A 16,699-nucleotide genomic window follows, 5' to 3' on the forward strand; every position below is an offset into this window, starting at 1 on the left:
GCCTTTCTGAGCTTGAGCTTCTTCATTTATAAAATAGATACACTGCTTCATGAGTTGTTTTGAAGATCAATGAGATATCATATGTTCTAACTAAGCTGTGCTAATTATGTAATTCATGCATTATTTTAATTAACTTCCACCAATCTATTCATGGAGCAAAACATTTCTCCAAATGTGAGAATAACCAATACTAGTAATAATAATAAAACTCACAGTGGCTGAGTTGTCATTAAGTGCTCTAAGAACTTTATCTGCATTATCTCATCAAAAGAAGGGTGATGAAAATGTTCTAGAATTAAATAGTGGTGATAGTTGCTCAACCTCATGACTATACTAAAACCACTGGAGCATATACTTTAAAAGGGCAGATTGTATGGCATCTGAATTATACCACAATTAAAAAGAGAAAATTGTATGGGAAAGAGTTTTAGAAAATTACAAATGCATAGGTAGTGTGAAAAGAGTTGTGAAGGATACAGTGAAAAATAAGTCAGTCTTTTAAAAATATGGCTGAGGAGTTAAAACAGGTTCATAAAAACCACACCGAAACAGTGTGTGAAGATGGAGTGTCAAGGCTTGCAGAGTTTTGCTAGACACTCTGTAGACTGAGAGATGATTGTGAACCTCCAGGAGGTAATACCACCGTCAGGATATTACTTCATGGAGCCGAAGGAGCTCTAGTATTCTGTAGAATGGCGATATATTAGGAAAGTTATATGACCTTAATGAAGATTTTGTGGAAAAAGGAAAATATTAATTTCTTTTTTTTTAAATATATTTTATTGATATTTTACAGAGAGGAAGGGAGAGGGATAGAGAGCCAGAAACATCGATGAGAGAGAAACATCGATCAGCTGCCTCCTGCACACCCCCTACTGGGGATGTGCCCGCAACCAAGGTACATGCCCCTGACCGGAATCGAACCCGGGACCCTTCAGTCCGCAGCCCAACGCTCTATCCACTGAGCCAAACCGGTTTCGGCATATTAATTTCTTAGAAAGTGGTAGCACTAAATATGATCCTTCTGGGATGGTCTGATCACCCTCGCTCTCACCCCCTTCTGATTCCTTGTGTGGTGCACTGAAGTGTAATTAGCCAAAAGGAAAGAGGCACTTTGCAGTAACCCTGCTCTCGACTCAGCCTTCTGAGCGTGCCTGGGTGTCAAGACCTTTTCCTAGAAACAGACACAGCTGAAGTCATCTGTTTCAGATGCCCATCCACCTTGGTTAGGTTGTAGTATTGATGTTCATTAACTATGTGATTTGGGGCACATTAGATAAACTCTCTAAGAAGAGAGAGAGAATAGTGTAAGTGTGCTAGGGGTTTTAGGTAGATACATCATGTGTAGATCAGTGCCCGACACCTAGTGAGCACTCTGGTATGTAGGGACTGGAAAGATAGATGGGAGGCAGAGGGGACATATCTTCTATGTCTTTGGTATTTATCTGTGCTATAGGCGTCCAAATGCTGGCTGGCTCCTAGGAGATTGACTCACTGAGACCCTTCAGAACCCTCCCCCACTGTGCACCTGAGCTCATTCTCGTTGCTCTCTGGATTCTCTTGTGGGTGTGACTATTTGCTTGCATGATTTATTCGTCCCAATTGATTGAAACTTCCCAAAGGCAGAGAACATACTATATATATTGCATTGTCCACACATTTATGCAGAATGCAGAATGCATATTATATATTTGATTTTTATTAACTGAATGGATTTTTAAATTATTTCTCAATGGGAAAAGTGGGAGACAGGGTAGTAGTAGCTTTTGGTTTTTGAAATAGTGTGCGGGTTTTATTTGGGGGCAAGTGCATTTCCAGTTTAATTCCAGGTTAAAACAACTAAACCAAAACCATTTCTTGACATTATGGACCATCCAGAGTGGGAGATGCAATCTCTTTCAGCCTATAGGACCTTTAAGTCATTAATGTGGAAAAGCATTTGGGGTGAATTATCAATTCCCTGAATTCATGTATTTGTTTTTTTTTTTTTTTTTTTTTTTTTTTTTTTTTTTTTAATATTTTATTGATTTTTTACAGAGAGGAAGGGAGAGGGATAGAGAGTTAGAAACATCGATGAGAGAGAAACATCGATCAGCTGCCTCCTGCACACCTCCCACTGGGGATGTGCCCGCAACCAAGGTACGTGCCCTTGACCGGAATCGAACCTGGGACCCTTCAGTCCGCAGGCCGACGCTCTATCCACTGAGCCAAACCGGTTTCGGCCATGTATTTGTTTAGAGATGAAAGAACAGGTGGGTTTCTGTCACACTCTGTACTGTTACTTACTCCAGCCACAGTGACTGCAGGCGTCAGAGTCCCCCTCGAGCCGTAAAGCCTCTGGTCCCTGGTGAAGATTAGTCTCTGGGCAAGGAAAACATACCATTTAGTCTGACTCTGATTTCAGCTGACAATGCAGAACCAGAGCATGGGAGTTGTTCTGTATTCTGAAATGGGCACAAGCATGCTGTGCATTTGAAGACATTGTCAAGTTCTGTCCAAATTGGGCCCCTGGAGTGTAGGATTATATAAAGCTAGAGACCTGGTGCACAAAATTAGTGCACTTGACGGGGGGGGGGGGGGGTGTCTCTCAGCCCAGCCTGCACCCTCTCCGCAGTCTGAGAACCCTCGGGGGATGTCTGACTTCCGAGGAGGCAGGAGGCTCCTGCCACCGCCGCTGCTCTCGCCAGCCTTGAGCCCAGCATCTGGCTGAGTGGTGCCCCCCCTTGTGGGAGTGCACTGACCACCAGGGGGCAGCTCCTGTGTTGAGCGTCTGCCCCCCTGATGGTCAGTGTGCATCATAGGTGACTGGTCGTTCTGCTGTTCAGTTGATTTGCATATTAGCCTTTTATTATATAGGATTCTACAATAGAACTTGTAGGTTATAACCAAGCCTCCCTGCTAATCTACATGCTGTCCAAGGTTGCACACTTGTTTATCCTGTTGGTTGATGCTCTCTACCAGAGTATATAAGCAAATAAACCAAAAAATAGGAGACCATTTTTATTGGTCTATTTTCCGAGACATAGTTGAGCCAAATATTTCTTCATAATAATCCCAGATAGTGGACAAAAGCCAGTGACATTTCTATATGCTATAGACAGGCTAAATCTTAATATGTATATTCTGTTTTATCTATTTGATATACACATCAATGGAAATATATCTGCATCTATAACTTACAAACATGTTGCTTGAAGTATGCCAAAGATATCCAGAATATCATTAAATCTTAATCAAATATTTTTCACATGAATATGTGATTGCAGCTGAAATTAAATGGTGCATTAAACTATAGTGCTACTGGCTAGAACTTCAAGTTCCTTCCTAGTGTCATCTTTCATAATGTTTCCTTTTAAGTTGGTTTAATAACATAATCATTATTCAGAAATGAGCATTTGTGAAAAAATTAATAATTACTTTGTCACTATTTATTTAATGAATCCATGGAAAGACTTCATTAAATTATAAATGCCTCGTTACTGATATTCTTATAATAGATTTTTGAAATTATAGTGTAAGCCAGTTATCCATTTCAAGGAAGATACAATGCTGAAAGATCAGTACACGTCCAGTGAAATTACTGCTGGTTTTCCTAATGCAATATTCATGAGAACTTGCCGGAGACAATCACATTTAATCCCAGAGAATAAGAATTTGAAATGAATTCTTTTAAATTGTAATTGTCCATTGGTAAGAAAGTTTGGTAAGTCTTATTGTTTCTATAATTGAAATGGCTTTCTATTCTGTCAACCTGGGAGAGATGTGTTTAGAGAATATTTACAATTTCTGAATGGAAATATAAATGTAGGTCCTAAATATAATTGACCAGAGGCCTGGTACACGAAATTCATGCGGGGGGGAGGGTGGAAGGAGTATGTGTCCCTCTGCCCAGACTGCACTCTCTCCAATCTGGGACCCTTCAAGGGATGTCCAACTGCCCATTTAGGCCTGATCCCGTTGGATATCACAATCCAAGACTGCTGGCTCCCAACTGCTCGCCTGCCTGCCTGCCTGCCTGCCTGCCTGCCTGCCTGCCTGCCTGCCTGATTGCCCCTAACTGCTTCTGCCTGCCAGCCTGATCACCCCCTAACCACTCTCCTGCCAGCCTGATTGATGCCTAATTGCTCCCCTGCCGGCCCAATTGCCCCTAATTGTGCTCCCCTGCTGGCCTGGTCACCCCCAACTGCCCTCCTCTGCAGGCCTGGTTCCCCCCAACTGCCCTCCCCTGCAGGCCTGGTCCCCCCCAACTGCCCTCCTTTGCACGCCTGATCCCTCCCAACTACCCTATCTGCTGGCCTGATCACCCACAACTGCCTTCCCCTGCTGGCCATCTTGTGGTGGCCATCTTGTATCCACATGGGGGCGGCCATCTTTGACCACATGGGGGCAGCCATCTTGTGTGTTGCATATTACCCTTTTATTAGATAGGATATTACTATTTTGTGGTTTATATTCATTTTAATGTAATTGTTTTCAGGGAAAATTGATCCTGCATCTATCATTTATGATTAATTGTTTTTCAAGGATATGATGTAACCTGGGTGTGGTAATAATGTCTGAATTAGGGTAGAGTCTGGTATTGTTTGAGTCTACTTTGGTGGTATTCAGTTCTGTTCTAGCAGATGTTGGAGTTTGATCCATGAGATATCAAAGATATTGAAAGTTCAAGGACTAAATTAACATTTTCAGAGGAAGATGAACACCATTTCAAAGTCAGAAGATTTCCAAGCATTACCGGACCTCATTATCTCTTAATAGTTTGTTTTACTCTGTTGCAAGGAAAGCATCCCCGTGAAATCTGGAGATTTCTGTCCCCTAGAAAATAAGCATTTTATATTAGATAGTGCAGAAAATTTAGGGATGAGGTAAAGGGACATGTTTGGTTTGGTGCATATTGTACTTTTAGCATTATAATGCTTCCATTCACAGAACTTGAATTTCCTTAAAGCATAGAACTCTGATAAAAAATTGACTATTAGGGGTAGGAAACTTCAATAATTTCTTTCAGTCTATCCTGAGATAAGAGACATGCCTGTGATAGAAGAGATCCTAAAACAATGGGCAACTCTATTGTTTTACAACTCTGTGTTGAAATATCTGATTCCTAGGGCACAACAGGAATTTAAACATGTTCTATGGAATATTTCTTCCTTAGTTGTACCCCCAGGAAGTACAACTACTTTGGTCACTCTAAGGTAGTAAAATGTCATCTGTTCACTGTAGATATAAGAAGTAATTTCAGTTCACTCCTTTGTAATAATAAATGCAGCCTCAGTTAAAGCTGGTCCCTTGGCACTGCATGGGCTGACAAAGCTCCCACTTGCACTGGGGTTGTTTCTCCTCTTGTTCCCACGACATTCACTTCTCTTCCACCTCCATGTCTCCTCCAGGGATGAGGCAGAAGAAAGATGACATACGAGACAGAAATCATCTTAGTTGGCTAATACAATAATAGCCATCTAGCTGGGCTTAGCCTATGCTTTCAGTTGACTCTGAGGAGCATTTTTTGTTGGGGGGGGGCATTTTGGTGAGTTCTTTTGTGCTCTTAACAACATCATTGGAATTTCTTTACCTGCAGTTCCCTTGAGGAGGGTGGATGCTCCTCCTTCAGATGGTCATTTAGGATTCCCCCTCACTCCCCAGGCAACCGCTACTGCTTCTCCAGGTTCTGTTGTGTTGTCTTCACCACTCACCACCCCTCACCCCAGTGGCTCTCTCGGACAGGACACAACGCAATTCTCAGCTGGCTTCCTAACCCATGTCCCACTGGCAATGCTCATGTGTCCTTTGCTCTAACAAACTCATTCACAAGTGAGTCCTGTCACAGTAATACCTTTGCTCTGCCATCAGTTCATCACCTAGTCACAGTCTCTCCCCTTGAAGGTTTCTCAGGCAAGAGTCAAATCCCAGTTTACTGAACCACTGCCACCAAATTCCAGGAGACAAGAACCAAACCTTCTGAAGTTCTACCTTCCACCTCGCCTGTACCTGCAAAACATATTACATCCCAATTCTCCCTCCAAATCCTCTTCTAATTATCAATCTCCTCTTGGCCTTTCTTTTCTCTTTAATGGGCTGGAAATAGGTCCCAAATTTAGGGTGCCAAGAGCCATTTTCAGTGCTTTCCATTTGCAAGTTTAGCTTAGTCAGTCTTTTACCTCATTTTGTAAAAAGAAAGTAGTAATCTATTTGTTTTTAACTGATTATTTTTAAGATTGCAGCTGAAACTGAGATAAAACCATTTTATTTTTAATCCTATTGCGTCCAAATATTAGTTGCTTACTGTCCTCTATAAAATTATTTTCAGCACACATTGGTTGATACATATGTAACATCTGCAAGGCACGAATGCAGGTCCTGTGGTGTTCCTACTCCAGCAGGGAAGATAAAACAGGTAGCAAGGAACATCTAGAGTTACCAACTCTGCTACCTGAAGTTAGGATGAACCAATATTCCCCAAATTCAGCCTAATATAATGGTCAGGAGCATAAATCCTAGAGCCACACTGCCTGGATTTGAATCACAGTTTTTCTCTATCTAAATGTGTGACCTTAGCCAGGTTACTTAATCACATTGTGCTTAGTTTCCTCATCTGTCAAACGAAGATAAAATAGTACCTTTCTCACAGGGATCTTATGAGAAATACCAGAGTTAGTATTACAGTTAGAACTTAGAACACTATAAAGGTGTTTGCTAAATCAAGGTAATGCCTAAAAGAGAATGCCTGCATCTCTACATGGACTTCCCTGAGTCCCCTGGATGAATGTTGGATACATTTTAAGTGTTATTGAAAACACAGTGTTGTTGTTATTGTGTGTGTGTTTACCACCTGAATCATTCTACACAACCTGGAATAATTTATAATGGCATATATTTTAGAGTAAGGGTTATGAAAAATATGGTAGAAAATAAAAATAAGTCCAGGGAAAACAGTATACCAGAAGTCTATGCAGCCAGAAAAATTGCCCTACTCACTTTGACTCCGAGTTTCCTAATAACCAAAGTAAAAAATGAAATATGAAAAAAGAAGAAATGTAACTTTGTCATATTGTCTGTCAAGCCTGAAACAAATCAAAATTTAAAAAAATTAGAAACCATATTAACTTATTATAAGAAAAAGATCTTTTATGGACAACAAGGACCAGGAAAAAGAAAAATAGAAACCTTTAGGAAGTGTACATGAGGCGGGCAATGAGCACTGTCCCAAATACCACCTTCATGTACTTCCCTTTAATCCATGCAGTTGTGGACAGTGTTTTCATATAACAATTCTCAATGGTAAGCTGATACTCTTGCTGTTTAGCTCAATGCTGAGAATCTGGCAAGATGTCTAAAGGATGCAGTCCAAATATTCAGGTTTTCAATATTCTGATGATTAATTTCTGCAGAAATGGATGGAGTACATGCCCTTTAAATTCTTCTGCCCCCATGTAGTTCTTCTCAATGGAGGTTTGACAAGAGCTGAACTGCAGAGAGTTTCAGGTTATGTACGCAAACAAGGGCCTGCAGTACAGGCAAATCCACATACTTTAAAAATCCACTGAACTCATGATAAAGTTGACAATCCTACTATTAGAGAATGTTTCTCAGAAGCAGAGGACACAAGCCCATGTTTCTCTTTGCCACCGTGTAGTATGCAGTTCTAAAGTTAACAATAACAAGCTTTGTGCTTACAATTAGATTTGCAGTGCTGTTTTGCATAAACCAGAGAAGGGGGTTGATAACAGATAGCCATATCTTAGCTTAGGTAGAAAGGAACAACGAGGGAACTGAATTCTAATTCCAGTACCTACCCACCCATTAAGTTATGTGACCTTGAGCAAGTCATTGCACCTTCTTGTGTCATAGTTTCATCATCTATAAGATAAGTTGAATGCAGTTCAGGCTGGTAGAATTGGATGATTTGTGTGTATGTGAATAATGACTAAGAAACTGCACTCATTAAATGCCTGCCTGCATGCCCATAGCCTTTAGAGTGACTTTCTATATCGTGAGTATTTGTCAGTTGTCTCTAAACAGACTTCATGGCTCTGTTTTCCCCAGTTATTAAAAGGGAGAATGTCAAGCCTCATTTTTTCTCATGGAATGTAAAGAGTGGATTAAAGGCGCGGTGAGATGGGACATGAAAGGATGTCCTTTCACACAGACAGCTGTGCATGTTGTCTGTGGCAACCTGTGGGAAGGAGGTAGCTCACTTCTTTTGAAAGTGTCTTTTGGAATATCAATTATCCATGAAAGAGATGCTTCAGAGTTACCCAAATGTCAGGAACCTTTCTTCTACATGAGTCTTTCAGAAGTAAAATCGGAGGAAAGCAGCCGTTGTCTGAAGCACGTTCTTGATCAATATCCTGTATGTAATTCTAACTAAACGCTGACGGACCAGCGCAACTTTTTACAACTTTTCCCCCCTCCTCTCTTCCAGCACCAAGGAAAAATTGGAGTTAAATTTAATGTTGGGACAGATGACATCGCCATCGAAGAGTCCAATGCAATCATTAACGATGGGAAATACCATGTAGTGCGTTTCACGAGGAGTGGTGGCAATGCCACGTTACAGGTGGACAGCTGGCCAGTGATCGAGCGCTACCCTGCAGGTAAGCCAGTGCATGGGTATCTGGGGAAGATTTAATGAAAAACAAAACACTGTTTTGCGTTCGTTTCACCCAATTGTGGGTTTTCTGAGAAACCATCATGTATTTATTGGACTTTAGAGTCATGTGAATGTCCTGCTGTCCTAAACTGTTCTTGATAGGGTGTACAACTGCCATTTTACAGAGGAACTTGAAGGCACACGTTATCGTTTGTGAAATTTAGAACATCAGTGAAATCAGAAAAATGCACACATAAAAGGCACACCATGTCAAAGCTTTTTTTTGTTTGTTTTTTTGTGTTTTTTTTTTTTTACTGGATCCTTCCATTTGAACAAAAGAAAGGCTTTGTCAAAAGTAACAGAGTGAAAATTTAAAGCTAAGGGAGGGAATATTATAACCCATTACCTTGAAAGGAAATAGAACCAGATGATTCCGTTGATGGTGATATGCAGCTGAAACTCATGAAATGTGCAGGTGGGCCATGGGACAGCCCGAGAAACAGTACAGGGTCTATTTGTAGTACTGTAAATCAGTAGTTGTAAGAGCCTGAAAATGAATGAAGTTTGTTTTCACTGTCACATAGCCGCGGGGTTTCACGAGGATTCTGACACCAGCATCACTCATTTCAAGTCTCTAAAATGAACGTGAGGCTATCATAGAGAAAATAAAAATGATCGTGTTCATAGTTCATGAGCTTTGTGAGCACTGCACTATTGAAACAAAGGCAGTAGATTTGCAATTTAAGCCGTTGTTACTTGTGATTGTACATATTCTCAAAGTAACATGTGATTTTGAAGTGAAATACAAATTAAAAGTATAAAGGTATTTATTGCAATTATAATCCTCTCTACATTTTGGTACAAAAGAGATTACTACAAACATCAATCTCATTTTTTCTCTGCTCCCCTTTTAGATAGAACTATTTTTTGGTTTTTGTTTTGGTTTTTTTTTTTGGTGTGTGGATTTGTTGTTTTTTAAAGAAGAGCTATAGTGCAGTATAAAGAAAGAGTGTAAAAAGAAATTTTCATTTTTGCACAATAACAATGATTACCTAAAGGTATCTCTGAACCCCTCTATTACAAGTACTTTGTTTCTTGGAAGAAATAATTTGAGGAAATAACTAACTTACTAAGTAAAGATCAAGCTTCCTTAGTACTGACTCACGATTATGGAATCGAGTGTCTGGGATGCCCCTGTGCACCTTTGCTGATATATAAAATTTTACATCTCCAAACCTCATCTCAAACCTCTTTTATAAACTTTGGGCTCTTCAAATATTTGCTCAATTAAATGCAATATAAAGCTGCTCTATGACAAAATTTAGAAGCAAGTGCATTAATAATAACTGCCTATTATAGTACTGGCAAATAGTGAGCACTTAATAAATATTTGCAGAATTGATATCCTGGGGAATTATTCCAATTTTACACTGTAATTATGAGAATGTGTACCTTCTGTGGCCATCTGTAGTAAGATGTACTGGAAGACTGGAAGGAAAGTAACTGAAATCTGCACACATTGTTACATAGCGCCCAACAATCCCTTATTGCATTTACTGAAATCCTAGTTGAAATGTATTGTTTTTAATAACTACAGCCTTGATGGAATTACAGAAAAATAAATTGGTGAATTTCTTAAAATACAATGAATGAATCCCTCTTTACTGAGAGGAAGTCATGGCACTGGACTCCATAAAAGATAGAAAACACGATGAGATCTAGATCCTGACCCTGGAATATGTTATCTGTTAATAGTGGACATGAACATGTAAAATGATACATTTTATTATTATTACAGAGTGGCAGTTGCCTCTTGAAGCCTAGCTTTGTTTCATTAGTTAATGATTTAAACTTCATTTAGAAACTTTTTTACTCTTTCCAACCTTTCCAAGTTGGTATCTTTAAGAACGCTGTTCTGGTGAATGTTAATGATGACCTATGTGGGGCGGGGTTGGGGGGAGCCCCACTCTCAACTTAGTCTGAATTAAACTAAGTTGAAAGTGGCTACACTGGGCTTTATTAAATAATATTCATAATTCATCTCTAAAAGGGAAGTATGGTTTGCATTTCCCAAGCACAGATCATCAGAACCTAGTTTACTAATGCATTATTAGTTCATGTGTGTAAATATTTTTGTTTTTTTTAAATTTTCATACCTCACTATTTTATTATAGCTCATGTGATTAAATAGACCAGAAAAGGCGTACTAGCTATAGTTCAAAAAAGTTATGGTCCCTGTGTTTTTGTGGCATGCTAATATCCAATTAGAATAGTGGTCATTAAGATTGGGCAGCATTAAGTCAGCAAATATTTGTATATTTTCTTCTGGACTAATATCTGTTTAACACATATAATGTCTTTACCAATTAAATGGATGTTCAATATGAAAATATATATGTATTTAGAAATCAGAATCTGGCAATGTCATGGTAATGAGCAAATCTTTAGAAATAGATATTTTGAATGCAACTTTTATATTTAGTCCTTTAACAAAAAAGTATTTTAGATAATATTAACAAACACAGAATAAGCAAAGCTGCAGTTACTCTGAAGGATGCAAGCAAGGGTAAAACGCAGTTTGCCTTCAAGAAAATTAGAGCACCTGCGAGGAATTTAAATGTATACATATAAAAAGTTAATATGTGAAGAGCTCATGGGAGTTACCATCAGTATTTTATCAATCATCTGCTCTGTGTACATTTCAGCATGATGCTGAGGTAGGAAATAAGCCGTGAAAATGTCAAATACCCTTTTTCTTGGAGCTTCACCTGCCACAACTCCATGAAGGCTGAGTACAAATTTAAAAGTGTCATCTAGATTAAAGTTATTAGAACAAAGCAATTTTATGTATAAGTTCAATAGAAATGTCTAATATATCTCTTTTATATTGGACTGTGGGTGGCTATTTTTTATTTTTTTTTTAAATTGTGTCATTATTCATTAGAAAAATAGTGGGACCAAAGCTTTTACCACCAAATTCTATAATGAGAGAAGCAGGAACCAACAGACTATACTTGGTTCCTTTTCAAGTGCCTGCGCAGCAAAATATAGATAATAAGGGCTGAAATTAGTAATTAAGTCTAGCTCTTAACCTTCCATTATAGGGCTTTGTGGTAAGTGCTTTTATATGAGGCAATTTATCTAGTAGCGACACTATCCTATATAATAAAACCCTAATTTGCAAATTGACCAAACGGCAGAACGACTAGCGGAATGACCAGTCACTATGACGCACACTGACCACCAGGGGGGCAGACACTCAACGCAGGAGCTGCCCCCTGGTGGTCAGTGCGCTCCCACAGGGGGAGCACCGCTCAGCTAGAAGCCGGGCTCACAGCTGGCGGGAGCAGCGTGGTGGCAGGAGCTCTCTCTTCAGGCAGGTGGTAAGGATCGAGGGGTCCCAGACTGGGAAAGCCCCAGACTACAAGAGCCCTGGACTGTGAGAGGATGCAGGCCAGGCTGAGGCTCCCCCCTCCCCCCCCCAGTGCACAGATTTCATGCACTGGGACTCTAGTACCTTTAATAAAAAGCACCTAAAGCATTAACCAGAGGTACCCCACCTGTAATGGTCTGGAAGGCTTTCATAGGGAAACTAATTAGTAGAGGTGGAATAGCTACTCTCTTGAATATATGAAATAATCCCAATAATTCAACAATTTACGTTTTAGAATAAATACTGAATTTTCAGCATAGGAACGCAGTTTCTGTTATTTTCTGTGCATGGAGCAAACTATCTATACCAGTGGTCGGCAAACTCATTAGTCAACAGAGCCAAATATCAACAGTACAGCGATTGAAATGTCTTTTGAGAGCCAAATTTTTTAAACTTCTTCTAGTGCCACTTCTTCAAAATAGACTCATCCAGGCCATGGTATTTTGTGGAAGAGCCACACTCAAGTGGCCAAAGAGCCGCATATGGCTCACGAGCCACGGTTTGCCGACCACTGATCTATACTAATAAAAGGGTAATATGCTAATTAGACCGGATGTCTTCCAGATGTCCTTTCAGACAAAGCCATGGTGGCAGGGCTGAGGCAGAGGTGGTTAGGGGCAATCAGGTTGGCAGGGGAGAGCAGTTAGGGGGGTCAGGCCAGCAGGTGAGCAGTTAGGAGCCAGCAGTCCTGGGTTGCGAGAGGGATGTCCAACTGCCATTTTCAGAATTGGGCCTAAACCGGCAGTCGGACAGCCCCCAAGGGGTCCCGGATTGGAGAGAGTGCAGGCTGGGCTGAGAGACCCTCCCCGCACTAGGGCACGAATTTCGTGCACTGGGTCTCTCTACATATATATAAAGCCTAAGCAACTGAACAACTGGTAGACGGTTGCTATGACTGGCACTGACCACAAGGGGGCAGATGCTCAATGCAGGAGCTACACCCTGGTGGTCAGTGCACTCCCACAGCCAGCCTCCTGCAGTCCCTCCACCCAGTCGGGCAATCTCCTGCAGTTCTCCCCCTATACTGCCCCCCAATCAGCCCCAATCACAAGCCAGGCCAAGGGACCCCACCTGTGCATGAATTTGTGCACCAGGCCTCTAGTAGAAATAATATTTTGCAAACCATTTAAAGTTGAGAACACCATTTATTGATGCTTATCAGTTAAATCTCTAGAATATGATGCATCATTAATCTCTGATTTGCCCCTAATTACAGTTATATAGCAAAATTTTCTCTCCATAAGAATAGACTTCTCATAATGTTAATCCACAAAGCCAAACACTATCTTGCTTGCTCAGACTAAAGATTGCTCCATATAAATCACAATTACCTTTGAAAATAAACCTTTGACTCTTTTTCTACCACAGTGTGCCAAAAAGATGTCCTTTATATTATGTATATTAAGGTCAAATATTCATTGTATTCCTGTCAAGCTAACACCTCAAATCAACACATATTTAAAGGAGATATATACTATATTAAAGGAACATGCTAGGTTTACCATCTTGTTAAAGGGATAAGTAAAAAATGTCCAAGATTTAAAATATAATATGTGAGGAAGTATAAATTATCATTTCATATTTGGCTAATTTTTGAATAAGACAGAAAGAAAATATATTGTAAGGAGGAAGAGGCCAGTTTAGAAAAACTTGGTTGGGAACTTAAAAGACTAGATTTTTACTTGGAGGAAGGCATGCCTTCAGTTTAATGGGATTAGCAGGAAGAGACAGAGACAGAAAATACTTAGAAAGCTATTAAATAGTCCAGGTATCAAAAAATAAAGGCTTAACATAAGTGTGAGAAAATAAAGAGGATGAATTCAAAATACATTATAAGACCTGGTGAACAACTAAACAAAAGAGGAGTCATTCCACTTTTTATTTTCTATCTCTTTCTCTCTTTTTTAAGCCATTCATTATTCAATATTCAAATGCTGTAGTATGTCACCAGACTGCACTAGGTAGCAATGAAGTGGAAATCTGCAGTGGGAATAAATAGAGAGGTTAAAGACATAGCAGTTTTTGCTTGCTAAAAGTTTAGTCTGGGGGACAAAAAGGATTTAGCAAAGCTACTAATGTAAATAAATTGTAACTTCAAAATTAATAGTAGAGAGTTTAACTGCTATTCGAAAGGAGAAAGTGGTGGTCTGGAGTGGTGTAACAGAGTAGATTCTAATAGGGATGTAAAGATTTGGACGAAGCAGAGGAATAGCCCAAGAAGAGACTTGGCATTTGCCAGAGGGAAGGGACTTCAAAGATCTATTCCAGCTCCTTCATTTTCCAGAAAATAAAATGGAATCTTGGAGAGGCTAATTGATCTGATCAAGATCACTATGCTAGCTGGTGACTCTTGTCTTCTGTCTCTGTGCACCTTACTTTATGTTGTCTAAGAGGCAGAAACCAAAATGAAGAGAGATCATTTTAGGTAGTCTTCCATGTAGCAAAGTGTAATTTTTATAACTAATGTTATGACTTACATGATTGGTAATAGCTGAATATTTTAGTCTATATCACAACCACTGTCAACCCACACAGACACATACATACACTAAAGATTATCTAAGAAATGTTAAAAATAATAAGCACACAGAATAAAAAGAATTTTCTTACAAAATTATTTTGCTACTATTAAATTTTTGAATCAATGCTTCTTAGTAGGCACTGATTATTTTCTGACCTCGTGTTAAAAATTCCACTTGAAAATTAAGTAAATAATTATGAATCATTACTCTTTGTTCCTATAGCACTCAACCCTCAGGTTGGCACTTCCAATGTTTTGTATTTATTCATTGGTATTTATTTCTCAGTGACATCACATGAAACTTAGTTGATTTCAGTAACCAGAAGAGGAGTGAGTCATTAGAAGATTGAGGTATTAAAATCCTTAAGAATTACTTGGGAGAAAAACTATATCTAAATAGAAGACTTTTCCCATGTCTTGGTTAAAGGTATAGATATAGGAAATGTTGGACTGAATCTCCTTTCCCTCCTACAAAAGTCAAGACATTGGGAATATAACTTTCTGGTAGAAATTGATAAACCATGCAAAAGATTTAAATCATTTTTTAAAAATAAATTACCAATTTTTGGTAGACCCAACATAAGACATGATAATCAGTAGTTGGCTCATAGTAAGGTAACTTAACTTAATAAATAATTGTGAGATAAATCCCAGGCTCCTCATTCAAATTCCATCTTAAAATATTGACTGTTGCTGCCCTGGCCTGGTGGCTCAGTTGGTTGGAACATCATCTCATGCACCACAAGGTTGTGGGTTTGATTCCTGGTCAGGAAACATACCTAGCTTGCAGGTTCTACCCATGGTCAAGGCCGTAGGAGAGGCAGCTAATCTGTGTGTGTGTGTGTGTGTGTGTGTGTGTGTGTGTGTGTGTGTTTATCCCTCTCTCTCTCTCTCAAATCAATAAAAATATATCCTCGGGTGAGGATTAAAAAAAATAAGCATTGTCTGTTGCTGGTGGGTTTAGCCAAAATATACTTACGTGCATGGTTGAATATATAAATGTTTGGATTCTATTTGACATAGTAAATGTTTACTAATTCAAAATTTCCAAGTAAAGCTTACATTCTATGAGGATTCTGAAGCCTCATATACTGTGGCTATGTTATATAGAACTAAGGGCTAAAACTCTGGCAGTTCTGTTGGTAATTATCTTCTTTCATGGTGTTCAGTTTTCCTGGGACTATAGGGGCTTTTCTTAATAATGAAACACAATGAACTTTTTATTGAATAGTATATTAAATGCATCTTCCCAAAATGCTTAGCTTCATGGAAATTGTATCCAAGGAGATAGAAAGATATGAGGTATTCCCACTTCTCGCTCATTCCTATATATTTTCAATGATCTGGATTTTTTTTTAATACCAAAGAGATCTTACTATTACTGTAAGGCAACCACTGTAGTGGTGTAACAGAGAAAGTTTCTATATATATTAAAAGAAAGAGAAAGTTCCTCTGATGATTGGGTGGGCTTTGGTATCATTTAGACCAGTGGTCAGCAAACTCATTAGTCAACAGAGCCAAGTATCAACAGTACAACGATTGAAATTTCTTTTGAGAGCCGAAAACCGACTTCTGCTCATGGGCCACGAAGTTTCAATAGCACTGTATGTGTGCGCCCGCACGTGGTATTTTGTGGAAGAGCCACACTCAAGGGGCCAAAGAGCTGCATGTGGCTCGTGAGCCGCGGTTTGCCAATCACTGATTTAGACTATAGAAGCTGGAAAATATACAAAGAAAAGAAAAGGAAAAGAAAAGAATAGATATGTGGATGATAGATATGTGGAAGAATAGGGACAATTCTTTCTTACAGAAGAATTCAAATTAACAAATATAGAAGGATGATAGAAATAGACGTAAGTTATTTATGTATCTCCACCAAGGTGAAAACATAAACTTTCTGCAGACACACTCAGAAGACCACCTTAACTAAGTGATCAAGTTGACATCACCAATAATAAGAAATATGGGCTTCATGCACCTGCTGATATGATGCATTGGGAAAAGCACTTCATATCTTTCCTATTCTTGGTATTCTCCACAGAAGTGCATGACCTCAATCTAATCATGAAAAATGCATTGTGGGAATCTGGATTGGATCCTGTAACAGTAAAGGGATTATTTAAAACTGGTGAAATATAATAAAGTCTGTATACTG

At 39.2% G+C, this 16,699-nt stretch overlaps 1 protein-coding gene across 22 annotated transcripts in view; it reads left to right on the top strand.

Annotated features, from left to right (window-relative positions):
* NRXN1 (neurexin 1) overlaps window positions 1-16,699 on the top strand; it is a 1,052,009-nt gene that overhangs the window by 886,700 nt on the left and 148,610 nt on the right. For all 22 annotated transcript variants that reach the window (XM_080686544.1, XM_080686543.1, XM_080686548.1 and 19 more), the window contains one exon: window positions 8,423-8,594. In XM_080686544.1, the coding sequence (XP_080542670.1) occupies window positions 8,423-8,594 (172 nt within the window). The remainder of the gene's footprint in view (window positions 1-8,422; window positions 8,595-16,699) is intronic.

Source organism: Plecotus auritus, assembly GCF_963455305.1.
Source record: "Plecotus auritus genome assembly, chromosome: 8".
NCBI classification, from domain to species: Eukaryota; Metazoa; Chordata; class Mammalia; order Chiroptera; family Vespertilionidae; genus Plecotus; species Plecotus auritus.